General features: G+C 34.9%; 11 protein-coding genes across 11 annotated transcripts; 4 read left to right on the top strand and 7 right to left on the bottom strand. All coding sequences in view use genetic code 12, as the record gives it.

The window, feature by feature from the left end:
* Positions 1–85: 85 nt before the first annotated feature.
* ARG81 (Arg81p) lies at positions 86–2,920 on the top strand (the record flags this gene model as incomplete). The annotated part of the gene is made up of 1 exon (XM_049408453.1): positions 86–2,920. The coding sequence occupies one exon, from the start codon at positions 86–88 to the stop codon at positions 2,918–2,920; it is 2,835 nt and encodes a 944-aa protein (XP_049262222.1).
* A 712-nt stretch (positions 2,921–3,632) lies between these two features.
* PGA6 (Pga6p) lies at positions 3,633–4,121 on the top strand (the record flags this gene model as incomplete). The annotated part of the gene is made up of 1 exon (XM_049408452.1): positions 3,633–4,121. One exon carries the CDS (start codon positions 3,633–3,635, stop codon positions 4,119–4,121), a length of 489 nt encoding a protein of 162 aa, XP_049262221.1.
* A 360-nt stretch (positions 4,122–4,481) lies between these two features.
* J8A68_004487 (poly(A)-specific ribonuclease) lies at positions 4,482–8,000 on the bottom strand (the record flags this gene model as incomplete). Its single annotated transcript, XM_049408451.1, has 1 exon — positions 4,482–8,000. The coding sequence occupies one exon, from the start codon at positions 7,998–8,000 to the stop codon at positions 4,482–4,484; it is 3,519 nt and encodes a 1,172-aa protein (XP_049262220.1).
* Positions 8,001–9,279: 1,279 nt separating this feature from the next.
* On the top strand, positions 9,280–9,786 carry J8A68_004486 (uncharacterized protein; the record flags this gene model as incomplete). The annotated part of the gene is made up of 1 exon (XM_049408450.1): positions 9,280–9,786. The coding sequence occupies one exon, from the start codon at positions 9,280–9,282 to the stop codon at positions 9,784–9,786; it is 507 nt and encodes a 168-aa protein (XP_049262219.1).
* A 545-nt stretch (positions 9,787–10,331) lies between these two features.
* Positions 10,332–11,123, bottom strand: J8A68_004485 (uncharacterized protein; the record flags this gene model as incomplete). Its single annotated transcript, XM_049408449.1, has 1 exon — positions 10,332–11,123. The coding sequence occupies one exon, from the start codon at positions 11,121–11,123 to the stop codon at positions 10,332–10,334; it is 792 nt and encodes a 263-aa protein (XP_049262218.1).
* Positions 11,124–12,117: 994 nt separating this feature from the next.
* On the bottom strand, positions 12,118–13,857 carry ERO1 (ER oxidoreductin; the record flags this gene model as incomplete). Its single annotated transcript, XM_049408447.1, has 1 exon — positions 12,118–13,857. The coding sequence occupies one exon, from the start codon at positions 13,855–13,857 to the stop codon at positions 12,118–12,120; it is 1,740 nt and encodes a 579-aa protein (XP_049262217.1).
* A 597-nt stretch (positions 13,858–14,454) lies between these two features.
* On the bottom strand, positions 14,455–16,056 carry DBP3 (RNA-dependent ATPase; the record flags this gene model as incomplete). Its single annotated transcript, XM_049408446.1, has 1 exon — positions 14,455–16,056. The coding sequence occupies one exon, from the start codon at positions 16,054–16,056 to the stop codon at positions 14,455–14,457; it is 1,602 nt and encodes a 533-aa protein (XP_049262216.1).
* A 930-nt stretch (positions 16,057–16,986) lies between these two features.
* Positions 16,987–19,791, top strand: SEC24 (COPII subunit; the record flags this gene model as incomplete). The annotated part of the gene is made up of 1 exon (XM_049408445.1): positions 16,987–19,791. One exon carries the CDS (start codon positions 16,987–16,989, stop codon positions 19,789–19,791), a length of 2,805 nt encoding a protein of 934 aa, XP_049262215.1.
* A 98-nt stretch (positions 19,792–19,889) lies between these two features.
* Positions 19,890–21,092, bottom strand: J8A68_004481 (Golgi transport complex subunit; the record flags this gene model as incomplete). The annotated part of the gene is made up of 1 exon (XM_049408444.1): positions 19,890–21,092. The coding sequence occupies one exon, from the start codon at positions 21,090–21,092 to the stop codon at positions 19,890–19,892; it is 1,203 nt and encodes a 400-aa protein (XP_049262214.1).
* A 249-nt stretch (positions 21,093–21,341) lies between these two features.
* Positions 21,342–22,178, bottom strand: J8A68_004480 (uncharacterized protein; the record flags this gene model as incomplete). Its single annotated transcript, XM_049408443.1, has 2 exons — positions 21,342–22,101; positions 22,165–22,178. 2 exons carry the CDS (start codon positions 22,176–22,178, stop codon positions 21,342–21,344), a joined length of 774 nt encoding a protein of 257 aa, XP_049262213.1.
* Positions 22,179–22,364: 186 nt separating this feature from the next.
* Positions 22,365–26,822, bottom strand: J8A68_004479 (uncharacterized protein; the record flags this gene model as incomplete). The annotated part of the gene is made up of 1 exon (XM_049408442.1): positions 22,365–26,822. One exon carries the CDS (start codon positions 26,820–26,822, stop codon positions 22,365–22,367), a length of 4,458 nt encoding a protein of 1,485 aa, XP_049262212.1.
* Positions 26,823–26,964: the final 142 nt, after the last annotated feature.

Here is a 26,964-nt window from a genome sequence, read left to right as displayed (position 1 = left end):
ATCTTTTCGCAAATACAAAGCCATCACTTGATTTAAAGCTGGACAAACAGAAGCAACCATCATTACTATAGCTCAGTTAGTCGTTATGGCTAGTATAGACGTCAGGAAGTCCCCTTCAATAGAGGTGAAAGAAGACTCACCAAGCTCCAAAATTAAGAGATCAAAGACATTCACTGGATGCTTCACTTGCCGTTCTAGAAAAATTAGATGTGATTTAACCACACCAGCTTGCAAGAAATGTACAAGAGCAGGGTTAATATGTGCAGGATACGATATCAAGTTAAGGTGGTCATTACCCATTGAATTCAATAGTAAAAATGGAAGTGCAATTTCCAAGCTGGTTGTCTTCAAACGTAAACAAGCAACAAATGATTCCGATGAGGAAGAACAAGGAAATGCAGATTACTTTCAGAGAAGGCATGTTGGATTTGTCACCTGGGATGAAAAGAAGAATTGTAAACCTTATGAAACTTATGAAGAAATGGATCGAGATCTTGGGATATTACACAATTCTGGAAATGATCGATTAGTCAACCAAGCAGGGAAAACGAAACTATTAGGACCTTTCGGTGTATTTAAGGGTTCAAAAGCAAAGATGAAGAAACAAACTGATAGCTCTGATAAAAAGGCCACAAAGAGAGAAAACGATAACCCTGACAAAGATGCTGTGAAGAGAGTCAAGCCTACTATCCCCGCTAGATACGTAGATGCAAGTTCTTCCTCACACAACAATACCATCAATTACGCAGTACCAATCAACAAGCCTCCACTTTCTACGTCCGTATCAACAACTCCTTCATCCATTAGTGGTTATGACAACACTGCTCCTCATGATCAATTTTGGTTGTCGACCGAGTTGCGAGATGATGCCATGTTGACAGCAGCTGCATTGGACAATCAATTTTTGGATTTGATGAATAATTTCACACCTGGAAGTGCACTTCCAAGTGGAGTAGTAACTCCTAGACATAAGAGCAATTATAATGCAGCGTTTAATTTCAATAATCCGAATGATATATTAAACTTGGTATTTCATAGGACACACAACTTCAATGCTCCTCCGCACGTGAATGCTCAACATCCAACACAACTGGCGATCCCTGCTTCTAATATGCTTAATATGTCAGCTGCATCCAATACAGCGATAGATCCAACAAATCAGCACTTGTATTATTCCAATTATAATAACTATTATTACAACAATCCATACTCATCCAATGAAACGTTGCAAATTCATCTACATGCATCAATGCAAAACGATGAAGAAGACTCCACTGATCTAGTAGAGGGTGACCATCAGAACGCTACTAGAATGCCAGCATCCATTATGAATATAGTTGAGAGTCCATTGAAATTGGGTATTGATTTATCGTTGCCTAGTAATTCCTCAAAATCTCCAAAAGTGGATATTCCAACTACTGCATTGCAGATACAACCATTAACAAGATATTTGTTAAACTATTATGTCAATGAAGTTGCAGATTTAATGACTGTGATTCCATTAACAGAGAATCCATGGAAAGCGATATATTTCCCAAGAGCATTGATGGCTATCGGTGAGCTACTGGCGTTGGGGAAGACATCAACAGCGAAGAATGCATTGTTGAATGCGCTTTTGGCTGTATCGGCCTTTAATTTACAATCCAAGTTTCCCAAGAATTCAGAACCTATGAAGTATTATTTAAATTTAGGAATTGCATTAAGAAATCAAGCAAGTTTGTTTGTGAAACAGTTATTAAATTCCAAAAGTGATACCCAATCGGGTATTGAATACTGCATTTCTCATGAGAAATATAAAGATGTTTTATGTGCAGTTATGACTATGATCAGTGTCGATTTGGTATGGGGTACAATGCAAGATACCGGAGTATACATTGCTTGGTGTGGAAAAGTTATTCTTGCCAAAATGGCCAATAAGAAGAAGTTATCATCAAAGGCAAGAATTCTTCATCGAATTTTCCTGTCTATGAAATTAATTCAAGATTCAACTTGTTTAGATATTGAAAGTATCAAAGATGACTTTGAATCGAATTTGGGAAGTGGCTATGATGTTAACGGTGATAAGTTTGGCAACACAAGTGCACCTGTAGATAAAATTGGCAAAGCAAGAATTGACTTTATAGTCAACAATACATTTAGTGGGAAGACAACTACAAAGACTGCGTCTCCGTCATTTGTTAATAAGAAGTTAATTAATACCAAGAAAAACGACGAAAATTTTGCAACCGATGCTTTGTATGGGCTACCAAATTCCTTGATTTTATTGTTTAGTGATACTGTGGAGTTATTGAGAACCAAAATATATCACAAAGGCACACACAAAGAATTGCCGCCTAATTTTAAAAATAGAATTGAAGAATTGAATTCGAAGTTATTGAATTGGAAACTCGATTGGGAATTATTTGAAACAGAAAACGACGATTCGAATGATCTTGCAGAAGTTGACAATGATCTTGACGATGTGCACATGAGAAATGTAGAAATTGAACTTCGAAAAGATGCAAAGAAGAAATTTTATTCTCCTATGCATGAAGCTACATATCATCATATTATGTCTTTCTATCATGCTTTGGTGATATACTTTGCTAGATTAATTAAGGAAATGCCACCCGATAAATTACAAACGAAGGTGGCAAAGACCCTAAATCATTTGAATTCAATCCAAAAACTAATTGCAAAAGATGAGGCTTCAATGATTCCATTATTTTGGCAAGGTTTCATTGCTGGATGCGAAGCGATTTCAATTAATTTGCAAATGGGATTTAAGAAATGGGGTGCTGATATTGCACAATATCTAGGAAGTTATTGGGGTGCTAGACAAATCATGCTAGAAGTTTGGAGACGAAAAAGGATGAATGAGCCGAGGGATGATTGGGTGAGCGTGGTGCAAGATTGGGAGATGAACTTAATGTTAAATTAGATGTATGTATATAGAAATTAATTAATTGTAACAATATAATTTCATATTCTCGTGTGTGATTGTAACAATATAATTTCATATTCTCGTATATGTCTGGGATCATTTCATTGCCCAATGTGTAAGTCCGCCCTAGCTTTTCCTTCCAAATATATCGAGTTTTGTACCTCTTTCAGTCTTTATTGTTTTAATGTAAATGGATCAATGACGCGTCGTGCATGTGCGTCAGGTAACCTACAAAAAAAGATCGCAATGTATAAAATAAAAATATTTACGCGTGTTTTGAACAAAAATAATTTATTTTGTGATTCATTTCCGAACTGAGTACAAACTGAACAATAGAAATAGCCGATGTGTATTTCACGATAAAAATTTGTTTGTTTATTTGTTTTGAATTTGTAAAAGGAGTAGTACAAAATAAAAACAACAATTAAGGCTTTCACTTGTGCCAATTGATTGTGTCATAGTAATGTTTTAGGGGTAAATGTACACCAAAGCAAATTTTTCGTGTGGGCCATTGTGTCTTTCAATTGAATGAAATATTGCCGTAACACCAAATGGAATTCGGGAAGCAAAAAGACGATGACAAGAAAAGCATATAAATACTTGTAGAAAACCCTGTCAACTTTAAAAAAAATTCTTGTTTCTTCTTTCTTCATCAAGTCAATTTAACTTAGTCTCTCGTTTATACCCACACAATTTACTTATATTTACAATGAAGTTCCAATTATTATCTACCGCCGCTTTAGTTGCTTCTGCTGCTGCTTTAAATGCCACCAACTCCTCCACCACTGTCACTGACTACTCCACCACCTTAGTCACTATCACCCACTGTTCAGAAAACATCTGTTCTCTCACCACCGCTGCCCAAACAGTTGTTACCACCACCGTTGAAGGTATTGAAACTCTCTACACTACCTACTGTCCATTAACTGCTGAAGAAGCTAGTACCAGTGTCCCTGCTACCAGTGTCCCTGTCGCCAATACCACTCAAGCCATCATCACTCCAGTTTCTTCCGTCTCTGAAGAAGGTGAAGAAACCGTTACTGTCCAATCTACCATTTTCACCAGTTTACTCAACTCAACCAGTGCTGCTGCTCCAACTTCTGCCCCAGCTGCTACTACCTTTGAAGGTGCTGGTATGGGTCAACAAGCCGCTGTTGGTTTAGCTGCTGTTGCCGGTTTAGCCGCTATCTTATTATAAGCAATTTAACATCTATAGATTCAATTTTATTAGCTGTTTAATTTCTTATTCGGTTTCATTAGGTTTAATTTTTCGTTTTTAGATAGGGTTTTATAAAAATGTATTACATTTAATTTTTTTCAATCAACGTTTATTTGTAAATCTAGCTTTATTTCTTTAGTTTGACATGATCTGGAACGTGCCGTCACCGTTGACACTACAACAAGATCTGACATAACATCGTCTTGCAGTTATTGACATTACTTCGTCTTGCAGATATTGAACAGACAACCGGAAATTACAAACTCTAAATTTCAAGTAAAGTTTATGTTTATTAATGATTACGCTACCTAAGATATATATCAATTGTCTTTTAAAGGGCTATTCAGGAACTCTGAATCGTAACTGTTGTCCCTCGGAGTATATGTAATTCAACGTATTCTCAAATTCACCAACTGCAGTTACTTCCAAATACTTCTTATACAACAACAATGCGGTGTATGCATCCTCAATAGAATCATGATTATTAGTTTGAACCTTTTCTTTCAACATCACATATGCCAAGAATTTCAAACTCAATTTACGTTTAAAATCACTCTTGTAGAAATATTCGGCAGTATCCCTAATTTGATCTGATGGAACTTGTAAGTTAATACATCTAAAATCATTATATAATCCATGCCCAACAAATACAACACCCAAATTTACCAACAACCAAAGTTTTCTATATGTAGTTTGTAACGTTACCAAATTCTTAGATGATTTGGTTGGATCCAAATCATTTTCTTCAATTCCAGAAAAGTTTGTCAAATAATCATAAATGTCCGCAGTATGTACGATATAATCATCTATGAATGCTTTCCCTTGCTTGGGTCCATTATCTCCTCTCAATACCGAGATTCTAGCTAACGAGAGTTGTTTAGGAGTGATTAATTTCTTGGATCCATCATAACGAACTTCTAATTCTTCCGGTTTCAAACTCACAAATTCGGCATCTATAGCCACCAAAGTTCCATGACTAGGTGCTTCCTCACGGGTCAATAATTCATATTCTTTCTTATATCCTTCTCGAATTGCACCTGCAAAATGATCACGATAAAGTATATTTGAATTCAAATTAGGTAAATTATTAAATGTATCCCTTTGGAAATATTCAAATGGAACTTCTGTAACTGAACTTTCTTGATACATGATAATAACTGGTTTTTTCCAAGGATAAGTTAAATTAAACACTTCTTCTTCTGGAATCGGCATGACCAAGAAATCATTAAATAAATACCACTGATCGTTCATCTTGACATAAGTGACTAAACCATGTACTCCTCTTTCCAAGTCTGATTTGTCACTGATTTCACATACATATCCCAATAAGTCATACTTAAGTGAAAATTTGTCAAACTGACTAATCATTGGTTTTAAACTGATCTTATTCACGGCTATTCCATTGGTTTGAACCATTTGATTGATGGCATAGAATTCTGGAACGAGCCATTTTTTGAATCCATTTATGAATTTAAATTCTTGATTTGAAAGATTTACATTCAATACCAACAATGGTGGTAGATTGCTTATCAATGTTTTAATTTCTAAATTATGTGGATATGCGTGTTGATGTTGTTGACATGGGATGGTTTTGAATTGATTCATGGAATATTCCAAATAGGTTAAGATATTTAAATTCTTTCTGATATTTGCCATAGTCGGAGGTGGTGGTGGTTGAGTATTCAATGCGGGATTGATTAGAATACTCATCTTCGTTAACATATTACTAGGAGGAGTGACTAAGTCCAAACTAAACATCGATCCATACTTCTTATCAAATATAGGACAAGAATGAGCATTGCCTCGGATTTCAATTTCATAATTTATTTGCATAAATTTACCTAAGGAATCATTTGATTGGATATGTAAATCTTGATTTATTTGATTAAGTAAGAAATTATTAAAGCTGATAATTAAATTTCTAACCTCTTGTGAATTCAAATTCTTCATATCATTGCAATTAATCAAATTTTGTATATTCGCTTCTTGATTATGATTCATAACTTGTGAAAAATTATAGATCTTAACGTTGTTATCCTTTGCTTTGTGCATCATATCGAATAAATATCCTAACTCAGTCAATATGGAAGACCCTTCTGGATTTTTTCTAGTCAAGATGGTTTCGATATCATTGGGTAACCATTCATTCAATAAATTGTTTGCGATTTTGTTAAAGAATAAAGGTTGGAATCGATATAATTGCAATAATGAATTTATATATGAATTGTCAGTATGATTCTCCAATCCACAATACAACCCTTCAGTTTTATTATAATAATTGAAATCAAAATCCCTTACCCCAAATCGAGAATATTGAATTTGTAACCTTGAATAACAATTCGGCACTCTTGCAGGAGATGTATTCTTAAATTGGAATATACTTTCATCAACCACTTGTGATTCAGCATCCTGATTTTCTTCGTCATTTCCATTCTTTCGCTCACTTATAAACTTCGGCAATTGTGAATTCTTGTCATTCAAAGATTCAAATTTCTTCACTATATTTCGAGGTCCATATTTTGCCTTGTCATACCTAATAAATCTGCCTGGATTCTTCTCACATTCGATAATTAAATCAATATCTATCTTTTCTGGTACCCTAGCTAACTCTTTGGTAAACTTCAAATCTGAGGCATAGTTCGATAACAAAAGATCCTTATAATATGGCATACCTATACAAGACAAGGGAACAATATCATCAACGCCAATCTTATCCACAATTGGAGTCTCAATGACATCTGGTTGATCGATCGGTTTGGGGAAATTCACAAAATCTTTGCTACTTGTTCCCGTATTGGTTATGGACCATAAATGCATATTGGAATAACTATCATTAAACAATAAGAAATCTCCATTATCACTAATTTCAAGATTGGACAATTGTGGAGGTTTATTACCTTGATTGGGTCCCGTTGGTGATAAATCAGCTTGATATAAGTATACATTGGTCTGATCAAAAATATCAACAAATTGAATTTGACCTGTGTTGGAAGATATTATGACAATATTAGGTAATTTTGGATGAAAACGGACAGAGGTTGCCCCAGCTGGGAATGGAACTGGTGCAATTGCTCTCATTATTCTTGTATCATAGATATTAACCAATGGGTCTACCATATAATCATTCGTTTGAGCACCCATTTGATGCTGATGGTGATGATACCTCTTAGGTCTGACGGAATATCCACATGTGGCGATATAATGTCCTCTAACGTCCATATCAGATATAAATCCATTATGTGAATTGAATGTCTTTACTGATGAATTTGAGATTGGGTCGAATAACTCCAATGATCCATTATTTCTACCAAGTGTTAATAATTTCGATGAATTATTTATCAAAGAAATACCACCATCGTGATTGAAAGATGATAGTATGTTTGATTTATTCAAGTCTAATTTCAATAATGATAAGTTTGCTCCTAAAACAACGTCATTTAATGAATTACAATTGTATGTCATAGTATTTAAATTACTGAATAAATCTCCATTTTCGGTGAATGAATCAGCAGAAATGTCCAATTTTGGTATACCACGTCTATGAGAGAAATTCAAATGGTTTTTCAGTAAGGATAAAATTCCATCTCTATGTGATAAATGTTGAATAACAGGCGTTCTCTTAGGAGCTGTTGTGAACTTTGTATAAGGAAATAATTGTAAATTGGTTTGATAAGGATTTAATGATCCTGAACTTGTAGAACTGGTAAATGAACGAGTACATCCATTGGCATCACCACACCAAATTAAGTTTTGACTATTATCGAAGTGTAGTGAGGTAACATTGGGTGCATCTACCAATGGGCCACCATTAGACCATGAAGTGACTGGTATTCGCGATATTTCACTCCAACTATCCATATTTATCTATTATATTATGTACCTATCTCTATTTATTAATTCCACTGCTTCCGCTTCTTCTTCTTCCTGTTCTTTTAGTACTTCTATTATAGTTCCCTCTTGGATGTAATTGTTATCGTTTGATTGATTGTAATATTTAGCCCTCTTTAACTACGAACTAAGAAACGGTCTTTTATTCATTCCATCAATTTTCCAATTGTCAAATTTCAGCAACCAACAGAACAAACCAGCAGAAGTTTTTTTTTAGGCTTCTTGTGTTGCGCCGCAGACGTGAGACTTATATGCAGGAATTTGGATCATTCAAGAGCCAAGGACATATTAAGTGCTCTTCCAAGGAACAATTACAGTAGCAAAGAATAATGACGTAAGAACAATTCAACCTAAAAGGCAAAAGGGAATGAACCGAGAACTTCGCAGAACTAATCCCCGAAATTTGGGGTAAAACAATGCGGGAGAAAGGAAATGTAAACAAATGCCATGTGGGATTCCATTCTAAGAGATGTAGACGCTATCCCTTTGGACTAACCCCCTGTTTCCCCGTTGAAAAGGAACAATTCCTTAATGTGTTATATCACGTGTACAGAGAAACCGCTTTCTTCCGGAACTTTATAAAGAGCCGCAACCATAATATTTCCTCGGAGATCATTTTTGGCAAAAAGAGAAAAAAAAATGAGTGACGGAATTTACCTCCTCCACTCCACCGCCACGTTGCTTTTTTTAACTCTTTGCCAAAAGCAATAAACAGGAGGAATTTTATAAATAACTTTACGTGATTTGTTGACGACACGAATGTCGTTTCGGTGGTTTTAAATCAATGACCCAATAGTCATTATATATTCAGTGTGTAATATTTACAGTACTTACGTAATTAAGCAAAAGATTCGTGATATCCTGTATATAAAACCAAACGGTAGATAAGGATTGTCCCGAAGCTTTTTTGTGCAATATTTTATTAGTCACCGAAAACGTAAACACATAACCACAACCACCACAACTTCTTTTAGATTAGAAATATAAATAGATTTAAATATTTCTTATAAACTTTGATCAATTCTTGCTTTATTCTTCTTCCTTCCTTTCCTTCTATTTTTTTATATTATTCTGTTTGTTTAACTCAAGATCATTCTTGACACAAATCTTTCACTACTACTATACAACAGGTAACAGATCAATACTTGGGGCTGCTGCTTATCTTTTAGATTTTTTTTGCCGCCAATTTAATAATAGTTTACCACCACTTTTTATAAACATTCATTTAAATATATATACTAGTCCAACAATGTTCAAACAATCCTTTGCTTCATACTTGATTCCTCAATGGTTCAAAAGATCACCAACAACAGAATCATCTCCACTTACCGCTGGCGCATCAAACGCGCCTATTCCCAAGAGTTTTACTATCTCCAATCCGGATAATAAATTGATTAGTATCTCCATGAAAGAGCACAACAATGATGATTTGGATTTTATTGACATTCAAAGTAAAGAATTAAGTTATGCCGAAGTTGCTAGCTTGGCTAAGAACAAAAAGCAAACCACGTTGAAACAGAAGACTAATTTACCAAGCCCAGGTAGAACTACCACTAATCAATTCAATGCCTTGAATACAGACGTTAATGATGAATTATTAGATGACCATGAAACTAATGAAGATACGACTCTTAAATCTGATTACGAATATCAAAAGAGTAGAAACTTTAGATCTAAACAATTTGAAACTGTTCAAAAGAAAAAACAAAGAAATGCTGATTATAAAGCTAAAATGAAACAAGAGGCTTCTAGTTGATAGATAAAAATACTCGTGTTATTACTTCTTAGTAGTGTTTTTATTTATTAGAGAAAGTGGTGGAACTCCCTTCTACGTTATATAATACTTAGTCTATTAACCATTTCTATGTCAATTTTATTAGTAGCTGATCACTTATTTTTTAGATTTTTAATGGAAGGATTTATTCTTGCTTATAATTCCAATGCAGCAATCTCTATGGTCTTCTTAGCCATGTTTTTATTGCTTATTCAAGTAATCATTGAGTATAAGCCCCCGCGTTTTTACCCCACGAAACACGTCGATCAAAAAAATAGAAATCAAACCCCACCAAAGAAAAAAATAAATGGAAGATTTCGGAACACACGTTTGCTAGTTTCTTTTTACAATCGAGATTTCACTTAACATGAAGTTCATTATTGTCTCTGATAAATGGGCTAGCGCTAAAGGAACACATTCCATGCAAACGTTAATATATATTTATATGAATAAATTATAAACCAATAGAAGTTAAACTACATAAAAAAATAAAATGAAAAATGTAATATAAACTTCTTTACTCTCATTTAAAATGAACGAAAGTAATTATATGGATTCTTATCTCCATGACAATCCAAATATTCTTCCTTCGTAATACATTCAACAATTGGAGATCGACTAATATCAAACAACCTTACCGAATTCTCCAATTCCCATTCTCCAAAATGTAATACCCTCTTCTTTCTATGTTTATGTTTCTTCTTCCCCTTTTTTGATCTCTTTCTCAGCTTGTTAACAATTGAAACTTTCCTCGTTTGTACATTGGAGAATTCGGTAAGATATGGTGATATGAATATTTGTCCAATCTTCCCCGGTGGGACATTACATGAATAACTAATTCTCCAAGTCACTTCAGTAGTGAACTCTACCGTATTACTTAATCGATGATAATACCATATCAAGTCTAATGCTGATCCATAATCGACCCCAGTGGTTATATAATAGGTTGCACTCTGGGCGAATTCAAGTGATCCGCCTGCACCATATAATTGGTTCAAACAACTAGTTAATGGCACTCGAAACCGTTGTGAAGGTTTTGGAGTGTCTAAGAACTGGACTTCAATCCATTGACTAGGATATGGATTTCCTATTCGAAACTCGCCATCAAGTTCCGGTCGGTTTAGTTTTATGGTATTAAGAATGGTAGTATTAGTATCTTCAATTATGAAAATGTTATCGATGTTATCGAAATCAGATAGTGATATGTTGGAAATACTTCGAACGTTGATTATATTAAAATTGTTATCATCATCATTATCAAAATGCAGTTGTAGTCTCATTGGTATAATTTCAACATTACTATTGGCTAAGATCATCATTGTGAATAGGTATAGTAATTTTAGAATCATCTAAGGTTAACGCATTAATGCTGCCTCCTTCGTTTTAGAAGTCCGTCCTCTTTGTATGCTAGTTTTTGTTAAGTGTAATTGGTCAAGATTTTAAGCTCAAAATCTTTAATGTTTATCTAAGTATGTCTGTTGTAGTAATAAATGAAAGTAATTATAGATAATCATAGATGGATTTAAGTTCAAATCAGTTGCCTTCGAAAGGAATAAAATTAAGATCACCACCATATGTATGCACTAGGAATTATAAATGCGGGGCGGGCAAAAAAAATGGCTGCGAAAAAATCAAAAATTTAAAAATTGATACGCAACACATATCAAAGAAAATCGACCCTTGCGTACCATATCTCAATACATTGATAGGGGTCTGCCTTATGGAAGAGTAGAGATGTGTGGCTTTGTAGTAAATGAGTCATTCCACTTAGCATATCTGATCCATATCTTGAGAATTTTGTACTGTAAAAATTGAGCCACAATTTTGAATAAAAATGCTGCAAAATATTGAAAATTTACCGAATCTAAGAATTTTGGTATTAAATAAACCATGCCGTCGATAATAATGAGAAATATAGTCCTTTCAATAGCTTAGAATAATTTCCCTTCGAGATCTAGTCGTATTCGAAACCTCCCCCGGTTTTGTGTTATATCCTGTTAGTAAGGGTGTATTAGAATACGACATTTTTAACAACCATAAGCTACAAACAAATCAAAAGCGCAAAATTTATCACTTGCCACAAGTTCAATGTCTACTTTATTATTTATGTAAGTCTACAGAAATCTAAAACTGGGGGCTTAAACCATGCATGGATATATCCCACAAACTGTGTTTGTGTTTTGAACCATATTTTGTTTGGATGAGGGAGTCAACTCTTTGTCTACTGAGAATGAAATTTCTAAGACAAACTAAAACGTCTTATTAATGTACATAAACTAACTATATTACATATGAGTAAAATCTATTCTTGAATCAACTTGGAATGTCAATTGGACTGTTATATTCATAAACGGCTGGTCTTCCAAGTAATTTTTCCCACCAAGTATTCACTTCTATAAGAGTTAATTTGCTTAAAAGAGCTGGAAATCTTTGATAACTTGAAAAAATAAACTTAATAGCTCCCCAGATTTCTCCCCAAACAAGCTTGAATTCTTGACTGAATGTTCTTTCGGATGGTTCCATTTGGGCAATTTCTTCCAATTCTTCTTTGAATGATTTTGCTTTTGGAACTTCGTTTTCTGTCTTTTCAGCAGCTGGTGAAGAATTAATTGGCGAACTTTGTGGAGTTGATTGTTGAGTAGGGAATTGTCCTGATACGAATGGGAACGCAAACCCGGTTTTAATATTTTGAATACTGTCATAATCGCCAGGTTGGGCAATTCCTTGAGCAACATCATTTAAATGTTGTAAATACATCTTTTTGAAATTATTGATAGATTGAATTGATTTAGATAAACGATCTAAGGTGTTAACTAATGCTACTATTTCAATTCTTCTAAATTTCAATTTATGTGCATTTACTGGATCTTCCGATTCGAATAAGATTTTAAGGGCGGTACCATAACCAATTGTTTGGATTTTGCCCCACATTCTACATCTATCACAACCAACACAATCCATAATTGCAGAAATGTTCTTGAATCTTGCTCTGAATTCATTCTTTAAGTTAGGATCAACACTTGGATCGAATAAAGTGGAAGTATTGAATACAATATTTGAAGCAATCGATGGAATAATATCGTCAAATAATAATGTATCATATACTTCATTTACATCAGTGTCATTATTGGAAACTAAATGTTGTTTTTGAGCTGGTGAAATATCATCATAACCAGAACGGATAAATTCTTTTAATGGTAAAATCTCTGATAATTTAACTAAAGATTGGGCAACCAAGGCATAATTGAAATAAATGTTTGATAATCTATCATTGAATTTCCCAACTCTTTCCATAAATACACTTAAGTTTGGATAAAACTCACCAGTTCGAGAACATAAGTATTCATTTGATAAATGAACAGCAATAGATGCATGCATCCCACTGACTAATCTATAAAACAAATTCTTCTCAGTACATTGCTCTTGTTCTTGCGCTTGTTCTCCGTTAAAGTTCATGGACATTGGATTGGTATTTGGGAAACAATTTTCAGAATAGATTGCTTTCCAAACATCAAAAGATTGATTACCACCATATCCAGTAAATCTTTCTGGATTATTTAATAAATTAACATAAACACATTCATGATTATCATCAATATGACAATAATCTAAATCTTCACAAGTTTCAACTTCTTCAGTTTCTATTGGATTTTCAATAGCAGTAACATCAGGTAATTTAATTTCTCCCAATTTTGAAGGTTTTAAATTTTCATTGGTAACTTGAGTCCAATTAAAATCTTCCAATACTTCAACAGCACAATTTTGAGTAGCACAGAAATGTTGAGCATTCCAGAATTTACATTGTTTATCAAGATCAATCTTGAAGTATCTAAAGTATGAAGTACGAACTAACGATTCAATATATGGTCTAATTTCTTTATTTAAATCATCAATATATGAGAATGTGGTGTTACAAGTGGTTGTTATTATTTGGGAACAAAAGTCTTCCGATCCAAATGGACTAAACTCTGTCTTTGGTAACGAATGCGTAGTTGCAGAGACAACAAGTAGTTGAACTATTAGAACTATGGAATGTAGTATAGTAAGTCTCATTCGGTACGTTTAATGTTTAATATTGGGAATTTTTTTTTTATTCTGATTAGCGAGATGATGTAATTTATTTTCTATCTTTCTACTTGGTGGACAACCTATGTTTATATACCGATTACTAATAAGTGTTACGTAACCGTTTATGAAGTGGCAAAAATGAACTGATCTTAAGCTGAATACACAATAAACAAGAAAGAAGGACACGTAACCAGAATTTTTCAGTCTAGAAAATTCTGTTTCTTTTTTTTGGCTGCAGTCAAAGCCGATCTAAGCGCCTTCCTTTGTTTCTTTTTTCTCGCACACGAGACGGTCCCACAGACCCTATTAGGGGTTAATTTATAGGAAGTCCCGAAGCTTTCGGAAACCCTTGATTCAGTGGAGACCCGGATTGAGCTTCCCACAAAAACAAGTCACACGCCCATCGTTGTCAAACAACCAACTTAACTCTCCGCTTCTATGCGTATCTTTTTGTACCTTACAACGGTTATGAAGATAACTCCAGTTCCGTTTTAGGAAATATCCCCGAGTCTAACTAATAAAAATCTCTAATTGTTTTCTACTATACATAACTGATCTATACAAAATACACATACAAACATTCTAATCGAATTTAATCTTCTTGGCAGTCTTGGTCATATCAACGTCTTTAAAGAAAGCACCATATGCACTATGGGTCTTCTTCTTAGTATGTCCACCAAATTTCAACAAATCTTCTGGAACTGGTTGATTAGCTCCTCTTAAAATATTACATAACCCACCACTCAAATGTTTTTCTTCTTCAGTGAACAAGGTATGAGCGATACCGGTTTGACCAGCTCTACCAGTTCTACCAATTCTATGAACATAATCTTCAACTGTTAATGGGAAAGTTAAATTAATGACAACTTTGACATTTGGAATATCTAATCCTCTGGCTGCAACATCAGTAGCTAATAATAAACTTGAATCACCGGTCTTGAATGAGTTTAAGGCCAGAGTTCTTTGTTGTTGAGATAAATCACCATGAATAGCTGCAACCTTATAATTATTTCTCTTTAATAACATTTCAATTCTTGATGCTTCTTTCTTATACAATGCAAACACCAATACTTTATCATTCTTCTTATCTCCAGATTGATATCTACGTAATAAGTTTAATAATATCTTTTCTTTATCAAATCTGTTAACAACTTCAACAATTTGGGTAATTCTTTTGTTTGCAGCCAATTCATCACGATCACCAATACTCACCTTAACTGGAGTTTTCATAAAAGTATTAGCCAATTCTCTAACTTCTTTTGGCCAAGTAGCAGTGAACATCAAAGTTTGTCTATTCTCAGCATGAGTATTACCAATAATAGATTTAATATCTTCTTCGAACCCCTTTTCTAACATTCTATCGGCTTCATCTAAAACCAAATAATCGATATTACTCAAGTTAACTGCTCCATCATTGATTAAATCCAATAATCTACCTGGAGTAGCAACAACAACATTAGCATTACGCAATTTCTTAACTTGATCATCTTTAGATACACCACCATAGATGGCAACACAATTAATTGAAGTTGCATTTGTTAATTCAACTAAATTGTCATAAATTTGTAATGCTAATTCTCTGGTTGGAGAGATACATAATACTCTTAATCCAGTCTTGTTTAACGTTATGATGTTGTTAATTGCTGGAACACCAAATGCAAAAGTCTTACCTGAACCAGTTTCAGCAACCCCAATGACATCTTTACCACTTAACAAGTATGGCCAAGCCACAGATTGAATAGGAGTTGGTTTTGGGAATTTGGAAATGATTTTTTGGATCTTAGGATCTATTTCCATTTGATCGAATGATAATAATGGACGAAGGTTTAAATTGTGAGGATCTTCAATGGTAACTTCATTGGTTGCCAAGAAGGAATCAACTTCGGATTGTGGTAAGGAAGTTAAGGTTTCTGATTGAGTATAACCTTGAGAAGATTGTGCATCACCGGTTATGGTTTTGGTTACATTGTTGTTCTTTCTCTTCTTTTCCTTTTTATCCTTCTTTTCTTTCTTCTCCTTCTTCTCTGTCTTTTCCTTCTTTTCCTTCTTTTCTTTCTTGTCCTTCTTGTCCTTCTTATCCTTCTTTTCCTTCTTGTCTGACTTACTCAATTTTATTTTCTTTTCAGGAGAAGTAGAGGTTTCTTCTTCGTTCTTTCTCTTCTTATCTTTGTTATCCTTAGCCATTTTATATGTATTTGTCGATCTTTATAAAGTCTTAGATACTTCTCTGAAAAGATTAAAAAATCTCCAGAATAATTTTTTTTTCAGTTAGCGAAGAGCTACACTTTCTTTTTTCTGCGATGGGGATGAGCCGCACCAAGTTTTGCAACCATATGGTTGAAGCAAGATGGTAAGCGACCAATAATGAATACTCTGACCAAATAGTATTACTGAATACTATACAGCTTTTAGAAACTTATCACAGAAAATGTTTGATATCTCATATACATACCAAAGAAATCAAGGGTAACTACAATCCGGGTGTAAAGCTAGATGTAATACAATACATTATGGTAACCAGGACATGTTCACTAACTGGGATTGCACTATACTTTTCCTAAATCTTTATACTTAGAACAAACTGACAGTTAGCTGACAAGTAATGGACTTCTTGTAAGGAGCGAAGGACCTAATGGCCCAAGACTGTTTGGAAACAGAGTAGTTTTGGCAGATCTGGCAAGGTTCAATAGGTTGTATTATATCTTCTAGACGATTAGGACAAGGTGTTAGCTTTTAGTATAATTCATGATAAAGACATGCCTGGTTATTGGTCACCCACATTGAATTGCATAGGTAAGCGATACGAGCTATCGTGTGTGGTACGAACAGACTCAAATTTACTGCGAAGACCGCTTTCAAATTGAGGGTGCGCGTAAACAACAGTACTAACAAAAATTGATCGATTAAATTTTTCATTAATAATTTTCCACTTTTGACCACGTCTTCAACAACAACACAATAAACGAACCAACAATTTTTTTTTACAACCACTCACCACCAACCACTACTACCTGAAAAAAAAATTACAGTCAACAATAATCAAACAATTAGAATTTTTAACTTTTTGATTTTTCTAATCAATCATCATCACAATACAATCATTTAAACCAATCAATGTCAGGTAGAAGAAGACATTATCCACAACCTCAATATGCAGCAGGTGGAGGAGCACCTTCTGCTTCCCCACCACAATTCCAACCTCAACAATTTCAACCTCAACAACAACAACCAGCTTATGGAGCAGCAGGTGCTGGATACGGAGTAGATCAAGTTCAACAACAATTTCAACAGCTTAATGTTAATGGTGCCCAAGCCGGTGCTGTTCCTGGAATGCAACAAGCTCCTTATCAATATCAACAACCGCAACAACCAGTCTCTCAACCAGGTCTTGGTCAACAACCATATGATCCTTATCATCAACCAGGAATACAACAACAGGCCCAACCTCAAGTTCAAGCTGGATATGGACAACCTGCAGCTGGTGTAGGGTATGGACAACCAAATAATCTTGGAGGTTCTTTACCTTTGAATCAATTATATACTACTGATTTATCTCGAGAATTACCACCACCAATCTCCGATTTATCATTACCACCTCCTCCTTTAGTATTACCAACTAATTCAAGTATAATCCCAGGTTCTGAAACTGCAAATGCATCCCCAGATTATTTCAGAAGTACATTAAATGTTATTCCTAATAATTCATCCGTTTTAAAGAAATCTAAATTACCTTTAGCATTGGTTGTAAAACCGTATAATGCATTAAAAGTTGAAGAAGAGAATATTCCAGTAACTTGTGATACCACTATTAGTAGATGTCGTCGTTGTCGTGGTTATATTAATCCTTTCATCTCATTGGCTGAGAATGGTAGACGTTGGAGATGTAATTTCTGTAATTTATTAAATGATATTCCAAGTTCTTTTGATTATGATGAAATAAGTGGAACAGTTAAAAATAAGTTTGATAGAGTTGAATTAAATCATTCAGTAGTTGAATTCATTGCTCCTAAAGAATATATGGCAAGAGCTCCACAACCAATTGTTTATACATTCATTATTGATGTTTCCGTTCATGCAGTTCAAAGTGGATTAACCGGAACCATTTCTAGAACCATTTTAGAAAGCTTAGATAGAATTCCAAATCAAAATAAAACTGCAAGAGTTGCTTTCATTGGGGTTGACTCTAGTTTACATTATTTCCGTTTTAATGAAGGTTTGGAAGGAACTGAAGTCATGGTTGTTACTGATATTGAAGAACCCTTCTTACCATCTCCATCCGGATTATTAGTCAATTTGGATGAAAATAGACAAGCTATTGATAAATTATTATTAGATTTCGCTACATTCTTTGAAGGTACTGCTAATCAAGGTTTTGCTTTAGGACCTGCACTTAAAGCTGGTCATAAATTGATCAGTAACATTGGTGGGAAATTAGTTTGTTTCGCTGCCACTTTACCAAATACTGGTGAAGGTAAATTAAGTGTAAGAGACGAAGCTAGTGTTTCTGGTAAACCAAAGGAAGCTAAAGCATTATTAAGTTCCGCTGATAGTTTCTATAAATCATTCGCTGTTACTTGTAATTCATCCCAAATTACCGTTGATTTATTCTTGACTTCATCAGCTTATCAAGATGTTGCCACCTTATCCAATTTACCAAGATATACTGCTGGTCAAACCCACTTTTATCCAGCTTGGTCCAGCGCTAAGGTTGAAGATATCAAGAAATTATCAAAAGAAATTGGCGATCATTTATCCCAAGATATTGCTCTTGAAGCCGTATTGAGAGTAAGAGGTTCCACTGGTATTAGAATGTCTTCATTCTTTGGTAATTTCTTCAATAGATCATCCGATTTATGTTCATTCCCAACATTCCCAAGAGATCAATCATATGTTATTGAAATGTCCCTTGAAGAAAACATCACCAAGCCTATTGTTTACTTCCAAGCTGCAGTCTTACATTCTACAGCATTTGGTGAAAGAAGAATTAGAGTTATGAATTTGGCTATTCCAACTTCTTCAAAATTAACCGATGTATATGCTTCTGCTGATCAATTAGCAATCACAAACTTCTTTACTCATAAGGCTATTGAAAAGGCATTAGCCACTTCATTACCTGAAGCTAGAGAATATTTGATTGCAAGAGTTGTGGATATTTTGAATGTTTACAAAAAAGAATTGGTTGCCGGTAATGTTTCTGGTGCATCTCCATTACAAATATCAACCAATTTAAGAATGTTACCATTACTTATGTTTACTTTAACCAAACATTTAGGTTTCAGAGCCGATAGAGTTCCATCTGACCATAGAGCTGCTGCGTTAAATAATTTAGGTTCAATGCCAATTCCACAATTGATCAAATCGATTTATCCTACTGTATTTTCCTTACATAATATGGGTGATGAATGTGGTTTACCAGGATCTAGATTGGACGAAGAAGGACAACCAATTGATGATAGTGAACCAGAGGTTGATTGTGTCATGCCATTGCCTATCAATGATTCTAAAGCTCAATGGGAAAACTATGGGTTGTATTTAATTGATAATGGAAGTGAATTGTTCTTATGGGTTTCAGGTCTTGTTGTACCTGGTTTAGTTCAAGATTTATTCGGGACTCAAAACTTGTATGAAATCCCAACTGGTAAAACTGAATTACCTGAATTTACTTTTGAACAATCTGAATTCAATTATAGAGTTCGTCAAATTATTAATAAAGTTAGAGAACAAAATGATTCTATTATTTGGAAGAATCTTTATGTTGTTGTAGGTGGATCATCTAATGAACCTATAGAAATTTCTCAACAACGTGATTTGATGGCTTTGAGAATGTGGGCTTCAAGTTGTTTGGTGGAAGATAAGAGTGGTAGTGAACCTTCTTATAGAGATTTCTTGACTTCATTGAAATCAAAAGTTAGTCAATAAAGTAATTAGTCTATAGTTCGTCGTCGTTATTTTTTATTTTTATATATAATTTATAAGTAAATACATTTTATAATATCAGGTCTAAAAGAAATTATTATCTACTTATTACCAATTAGAGATAATGCATCCAACATCAATTCTCGTTCATATTCAGAAGTGAATGTTTCCAGAATAGAATTGTTCAATCCTTCAAAATAGATTCTTAAGTTTTTGGCAATTGGTCCACCTCTGGCCATAGTAGCAGCAATATTCTTTTTGAATTTAAGTGCTAGCTTACTCCAAAAGATATCTGATAAAGAATTCTCTTTATAATATAACAAAATCTCCTTTAGAAATGATATCCTTTCATCTTCATTTTCTTTAAATACATGCCACACTGATAAAAGTTCTTCTAATTTATCAAAATATTCCTTGGCTCCTTCCTTGACTTCAGACATTATGGCAGTAAAATTTCTGGGTGATTGCAAAGCCCTTGAAAGTTGTCCACCAGCAGTATTGACTTGTCTGACGATAGTTGCCTTATCAAAAACATTAAAGAATTCTTTTTTGTTTAAAATATACAATGCCATTAAATTAGTTTGTAATTGTTGATTCTTTTCGTTAATTCCACTTTGATGATTAAATTCTTTGTTCAATATTTGACTACATTCCGAGATTAATGCTGCTCGCCTGGTAGTCTCAGTTGGTTGATAATCTCGAATCAATTTGATAGATAATATATTAACATCTTTACTCTTTTCCAATACGGCATTCTCATATAATTGTTTGATTTGTACATGTAATTTGGCCAACCTAACAAGATCTTTATTTCCCGATTCTTCTGCTGCATTTCTAGCACCTGGTTTTTGTAATTCCTCCAATTGTTGAATTAAAAATATGAAAAAACTGGCACTTCGTAAAAGATCTAAAGTTAAATGAATTCTCTTGAGTGCATTGTTTAATTTAACTGCTTCTTCATATGGTTCAATTATCTCTTGTTTAATTCTTTTAAAGGGAGCATTCACTTGTTCTACAGCTGGATTCATCCTATCAGTTAAAATCAGTTGTAATCCTTCGATTTTTGAAAAGTTCGCCACTAATGATTCATAATTGGATGAAGCAATTGAACTCATTCGTTTATCACATTCATCAATATCGAATCTTAATTTCTTGATTGGCGTGGCTAGATCTAATTCTGGATTATCGTTACCATTGGTAGCTAGTAATAATTCATTAGCAAATTGGAGTGGCTCGAAATCAGATTCGAGGAAAGCTTCAAAGTCTTCCAATTCATTCTTGAATTCTATATCATTATTATTCATTCTGTTGGCTGTGTCAGTGTATTAATTGTCGTGCTGGTGTTGATTTACAATAGTGGCATTTTTTTCACCCTATAAAAATTCCTCGGGCACTGCGCGTAGTATCAAATTCGTACCAGAAAAGTTACTGATGAACTCTCCTGTCAATTTCAAATGAGTCAACTTGGCCAGGGTTTAAGATAGCTAGGCATTTACTTACAATGTATTCGAATTCGAATTGTGTCACATTAAGATATATAGAGAGATGTCATTCTATTCAGTTCTGTACTTTGGTTTAGACGGAGCAGCTTGAGCGCTTGCAGAAGAAGCTGCGAGTTTCTTCTTATTCTTCTTTCCACCTCTTTTATGAAACATCTTCTTAATCAATTTCTTCTTCTCTTGTTCAAGCTTCTTTTCTAATTTCTTTCGTTCAATTCTACGTTCACGGCATTCAATCTTCGATGTCCGCTTCTTCTTCCCTGGTCTGAGCTTATTCTTTCGTATTTTATCTCGCTGTATTCGGCTTTCAATCTTTGCGTTATATTTCGTTAAATCAATACATTTCCAAGGTTGAGAGTCGATGGTTTTCACTTCAAGTTGCTTGTAGATATCATCACTCGTTATAGCACATATTTCAAATTGATGACGTTGTTCGTCGGTATAATTAGCAAAGTAGTACGACTCCGGTCTTTCCTGCTTGATTTCTTCTACTTCTTCTTCTTTAAGAGAAACCTTCATAGTTGCCGCTTTAGAAACTTCTTCAGTCTCTCCACCTGCTGTTGGTTTTCCTACTGCTCCCATGAAGAACAAAGGGAATTCAAACTCGTCATCTTCTTGCTTATCTTCTTTTACCTCTTTATGTTCGTGTTCTTCTTCTTCTATGCTTTCCTTCTCTTCTTCTGCGTTAGGTTCTGGGGTTTCTACGTCCACTTCAACAAACTCAAAATCGATATTGGGAGCAACGTATCCTATCGATTCCAGGTCGGATTCATATTCTGATTGTGAGTCATTATAAAGATGAGATCGGGAAATCCTAGAATCCAGTCGTTAGTACATCACATGCAAACAGTCATTATGTATAGAATACAAAACATACTTTTTCTCTGACATTGGTGGTTTATTGATGTCTTGTGGTACTTGCGATGATCATCAAAACCTCAAAGATTTTTTTCACCAGTTCAATTTCGCACTTATTATAAAACGCTTTATAAAATATAAAATAATACTCAATTAAAACTATGAACTGAAAAATAATGACATAAATAAAGTTACAAATATAAATATATACAGGTATTCTTACCATAAAGGACGAGAAGATACACTGACTGTCCTGATAATATCTTTTCTATAAGCCAAATGTGGAGGAATAAATTTATCAATGCTCTTGGCATCAATCACAATCTCCATATCACCATCTTGAACGAAATCATCACGATCTAAATCATCAAATGAACATAAAGAATCTAATAATACTTCAATACTCTTGGTTTGGAAATCGGACCAAATGGTATTGTAAACTAATGGGAAGTCTTCTTCTAACAAGCTGGAAGCATCGGTGAATTTTATGAAATGAATTAATAAATTTTGGAATTGTCCATGACCTTCTTTTCTCAATATATTCTGATTTCTTGTTGGATGCTTTGGATCCAATCCAACGAATTTGAAGAATAATTTCCAAATCTTTGATTTAACTTCATTGTCGGTAACCTTCAACGAAGCTGGATTTAACTTTTCATGAATCTTAGAAACTGGTGTACAAGTTAACAAAGCAACTTGTAAGTCAACAACATATCTCTCATTATCGATATTGAAGATATATAATGGGAGATATTTTTCGATTGTAGACTCGGTTGGGTTTGAATTGAATGTAACACTTCTTAAACCAATTGGATATTGCTCAATAGTTAACGAACGCTTCATAACTGCACGTTGTTCAAACAAAGCTTTAGCTTGTGCTTCAGCTTCTTTGGCTAATTTCAATCGTTCTTCTTCCTTCAATTTTGCAATTCTTCTTTCTTCTTCAAGACGTTTCTCTTCTTCTTCCTTCCTCTTCTGCTCTTTTTCCTTCTCGGACTTTAAAAACATTTCTCGTCTAGCCTTCTTCTTGGCTTCTACCTTTTCTTGCCAAATACGAGCCTCTTCTGCATTCTTCATCTTCATTTCAACTTGCGCTTTGGTTAATGGTAGTGGTGATATTGGAGCTGATTGCTTCTTTTCTGGAGCGCCAGCACTAGAACTACTGGATGGTGGTGGAGGAGTGGCACTCATGCCTCGAGGGATTTCTTCATCGATTTGTATTTCTTGTGGAGTTGGTTCCTCAAACATGGCACTTGAAAGACGTTTGATTACAGATTCTGATTTGATCTTCTTTAATTTTCTGTGTCGCATGGTGTCGTCGGAAGCCTCGCGTCGTCTCTTCTTTTCTTCATTGCTTTGCACTTTATTCAACTTCTGTTCTTTTGCTTCTGCGATCTCTTCTTCTTCGTTTTCTTCTTCTTCAGATACTTCCTTCTCTGATTCAGATTCCAACTCTACTTCCTGCTCCAGTTTAATCTCATAATCCTGAGCTTCATCTTCATCCACTTGAACCACGTGTTTCTCCTCCTCTTCTTCATCCTCAGAAACCGGCACAGAAGGAGCTCTTGAACTTGCTCTAGACGTAATTCTCGAAGCGACCTTCACAGCAAGAGTCTCGACCACTTTATTCCCACTCCTCTTCTCCATATACTTTTGAATAAGTGCAACTTCCTTAGGATCAAAATGTGCCGATCTTTGAGCAATTTCCAAAGCATTCAACCCATCTCTTTTCCTAGTTTTAAAAGGATCAGCATCTTTGGATAATAAAGATTCGACAACTTCAGAATGACCACGGCCAACACTGGCTAATAACGCCGTTACACCACATGGACTTTCGGTATCGATGTCATATGGCGTTGGATTTAATCCAAGGATAATATCGACCAATTCGGAATGTCCATTCCTGGCAGCTAATATTAAAATATCTGGTTTGGCTTGTAGATTATTCCCGGAAACGAAATAGTTTGCCGTTATTTCTTTAGCATTTTCCGCAGCATATTTATAGATCCCCTTTCTCTTTATCAAATCGGCAAAATATGTATCATTTGGATCCTCTACAACTCTGATAGGAACAGGCGATCCTGTTCTTGAAGATGATGCAGCTTTAGCTTGATGATGTTTATTGAATTTCGCAGTAGCTTCTTCCAAGACTTCAATAATCTCTTCATACCCTTCTTCGTCTGCATGTTCATTATAAACCTTCGTCAAGGCGGTAAACCCATCAATATTGAAAATATTTGGATTTGCTCCATTCTCTAATAAGACCTTCACAGTTTCAAGATGTTTATTCTCAGCAGCATCGATTAATGGAGTCTCACAATCACCTACTTCATCTGCTTTGGCATTCACATTTGCACCATTTTCAATCAAATATTTCACAATTTCAGTATGTCCTTCCAATGCAGCTTCATGAAGACACGTAAACCCACAGAAATCTTTCTCGTTTGCACTTGCACCTCTTGTAATATAGTCCTTAACATCGGCAAAATTACCTTTCTTACAAGCACGTTGTAGTAATGTTCTACCACCTGCATCTCTTTTGATTTTATATGGAGGTCTATTATGGTGTTTTCTTGGTTCTTCACTGGTTCCTCTTTGACTTCTGCTCAGTGGGGTACTTTCTCGGTTTTCTCCATCGCTTTCATCATCTTCTTCTGATTCTTCTTCGGAACTTTCAATAGTTGTACCTTTTCTCTTCAACTGATGTCTCTCTTCGTCATATTCCTTCTTCCTGATCAACTTTCTTCCTTTTTTGATTCTAGGTGGTGTATGATGAATAACAGTTTCTGCTTCAGAAAGTTCCACTATATCTACATCCTTCTCTACACTGGATTGCGTTTTTGAAAGTTCTATTTCTTTAGTTTCGGGAATTGCTTCTAATTCTTCAAGTTTAAAATCGTCATCTGATTCATCAATTGAGGATAATGCAGACATGTCAGCAAAAGATTCTGAACGAGTAGGTTTTGCTTCTTCTTCTTCTTTGGGTTCCTCGGTGTCAATTTCCATTTTGTTTTCGATAGGTTTCGCTTCCAGTTTCGTGTCTTCAATCTTCTCCATTACTTCTTCATCTTTTGTCTCAGTTTCCTTTTCTAAGAGAGAATCGTCATCTTTATCCACTTCCATTGGGCTTATGGATTCATTTTCCTCGTCTGTACTGGCCCTTAATATGTCTTGTTTCTCAATAGCTTCTTTCAATTCCTTCAGCTCAGTTGATTTATCCCCGTTGTCCGCGCCGAGCTTACTTTGATCTTCGTCCTTGGACGCTTTATCTTCTTGTTCATCCTTTTCTAGAATAGATTCACTTAATTTGCTTTCTTGTTCTTTCTCTTCGATTACTTCCTCAATTGCAGGTACTTTTTCATCCTTCTTCTCAGCTTCAGATTTCTCTTCAACTTCCACCAGCTTCTCTTTAGTTTCTTTATTTCTTTCCTTAGACGACTTTAAGTAATCGGCAAATGAAGTCTTCTTCGCCGTCAATTGTTTAGGTTCAGGTTTTATCTTTTCAATCTCTTCCTCTTTCTTTATAACTGGCTTCTCCTCGATTTCTTTCTTTCCAGGAATCACAACTGGGTTATTATTATTATCCCCAATCGATCCTCTTCTTGAATTATCACTAGCTGAACTTCTTCTCGACGTTTCATCACGAGATCCCGTTCTTGATTGTCCTGAATAATCCCAACTTGATTTCCTCGAATGCGGTATACTCGAATCACGATAAAATGCTGGACCTTTCTTATTCTCTGATTTCTCCTCTCGTGTTCTTGAAGGATAATATTGTTCACTAGGTTGTAATTTTGACGATCGACGATCATCTCGATACGTTGAACTCATTGTTGGTGTCATGGAAGATGGAGTTATAGTTGACGATTTACTTCTTCTATCATCATTATAATCTGTTCTAGATAATGATTCATTCCCGGTTCTTCTTTCGGTTTTATAATCCAATCGAACTGAATCTCCACTACCCCTTCGATCATCCTTATAATCTGCTCGAATTGATTCCGCACTGCGTCGATCGTCTTTATAATCGGAACGCAGTGAAGCTTCCCCACTTCGCCTTTCATACATTGGTGTTGACGTTGCTCCTCCTGCTGCTGATGTTCCTGATTCATAATTTCTCTTATTTGAACTTCCTATATTACCCCTCAGTGAATAATATTTATCTTGTTGATATTTAGGATAAGACTCATATCTATCCACGTTTGGTCTTCTTCTTGAAGCACTTCCATAATAGGTACTACTACTACTCGATCCATCACCAGTCTTAGGGCTTCTTTTACCTTCATTCGCACCTCGACTATAAAATTTATCACCACCACCATCCCCTGCCCCTTTCGTCGAATCGGAAAATTTCAGCACATATGGACCCGAACTTCCACTACCGTTACCACCTATATTCCCACTCTCATATCGTGATCTATAACTGCCACTGCCATAGAAATCTCGTCTGCTAGGATATGAAGAAGATGTTGGAGATGCACCACCAGCATTTCCGGAATTGGGATCTCGATCTCGTCCATGTCCTGCTGTGCCTATATATGTGCTTGATTTAGATGATTCTGTTGCGGATTGGTCTGGTTGTTGTTGTGATTGTGATTGTTGTTGGTGTTGTTGCTGGTCATATGGTTTCTTGTTGTATCGGGAGCTGTAATAGTTGTTACTCCTGTTATAGGACATCTTTTTAAAGATTGTATTGTATGAATCCTCGATGATTGATTATATTTGATTGATTGAGGATTACTATAGTGTCTCCTTTTGGATGTATTGAGTCTTTCTGTTTTAGAATAGAATATGACAACCAGCTTTTTTAATATTTTTT

The sequence above is a fragment of the Hemisphaericaspora subhashii genome (genome assembly GCF_019202705.1).
Source record: "Hemisphaericaspora subhashii strain CBS 10753 chromosome Unknown scaffold28, whole genome shotgun sequence".
Taxonomy (NCBI): Eukaryota; Fungi; Ascomycota; class Pichiomycetes; order Serinales; family Debaryomycetaceae; genus Hemisphaericaspora; species Hemisphaericaspora subhashii.
Note: the sequence above shows the minus strand (reverse complement) of the source record. Positions and strands in the feature narration are given on the sequence as shown.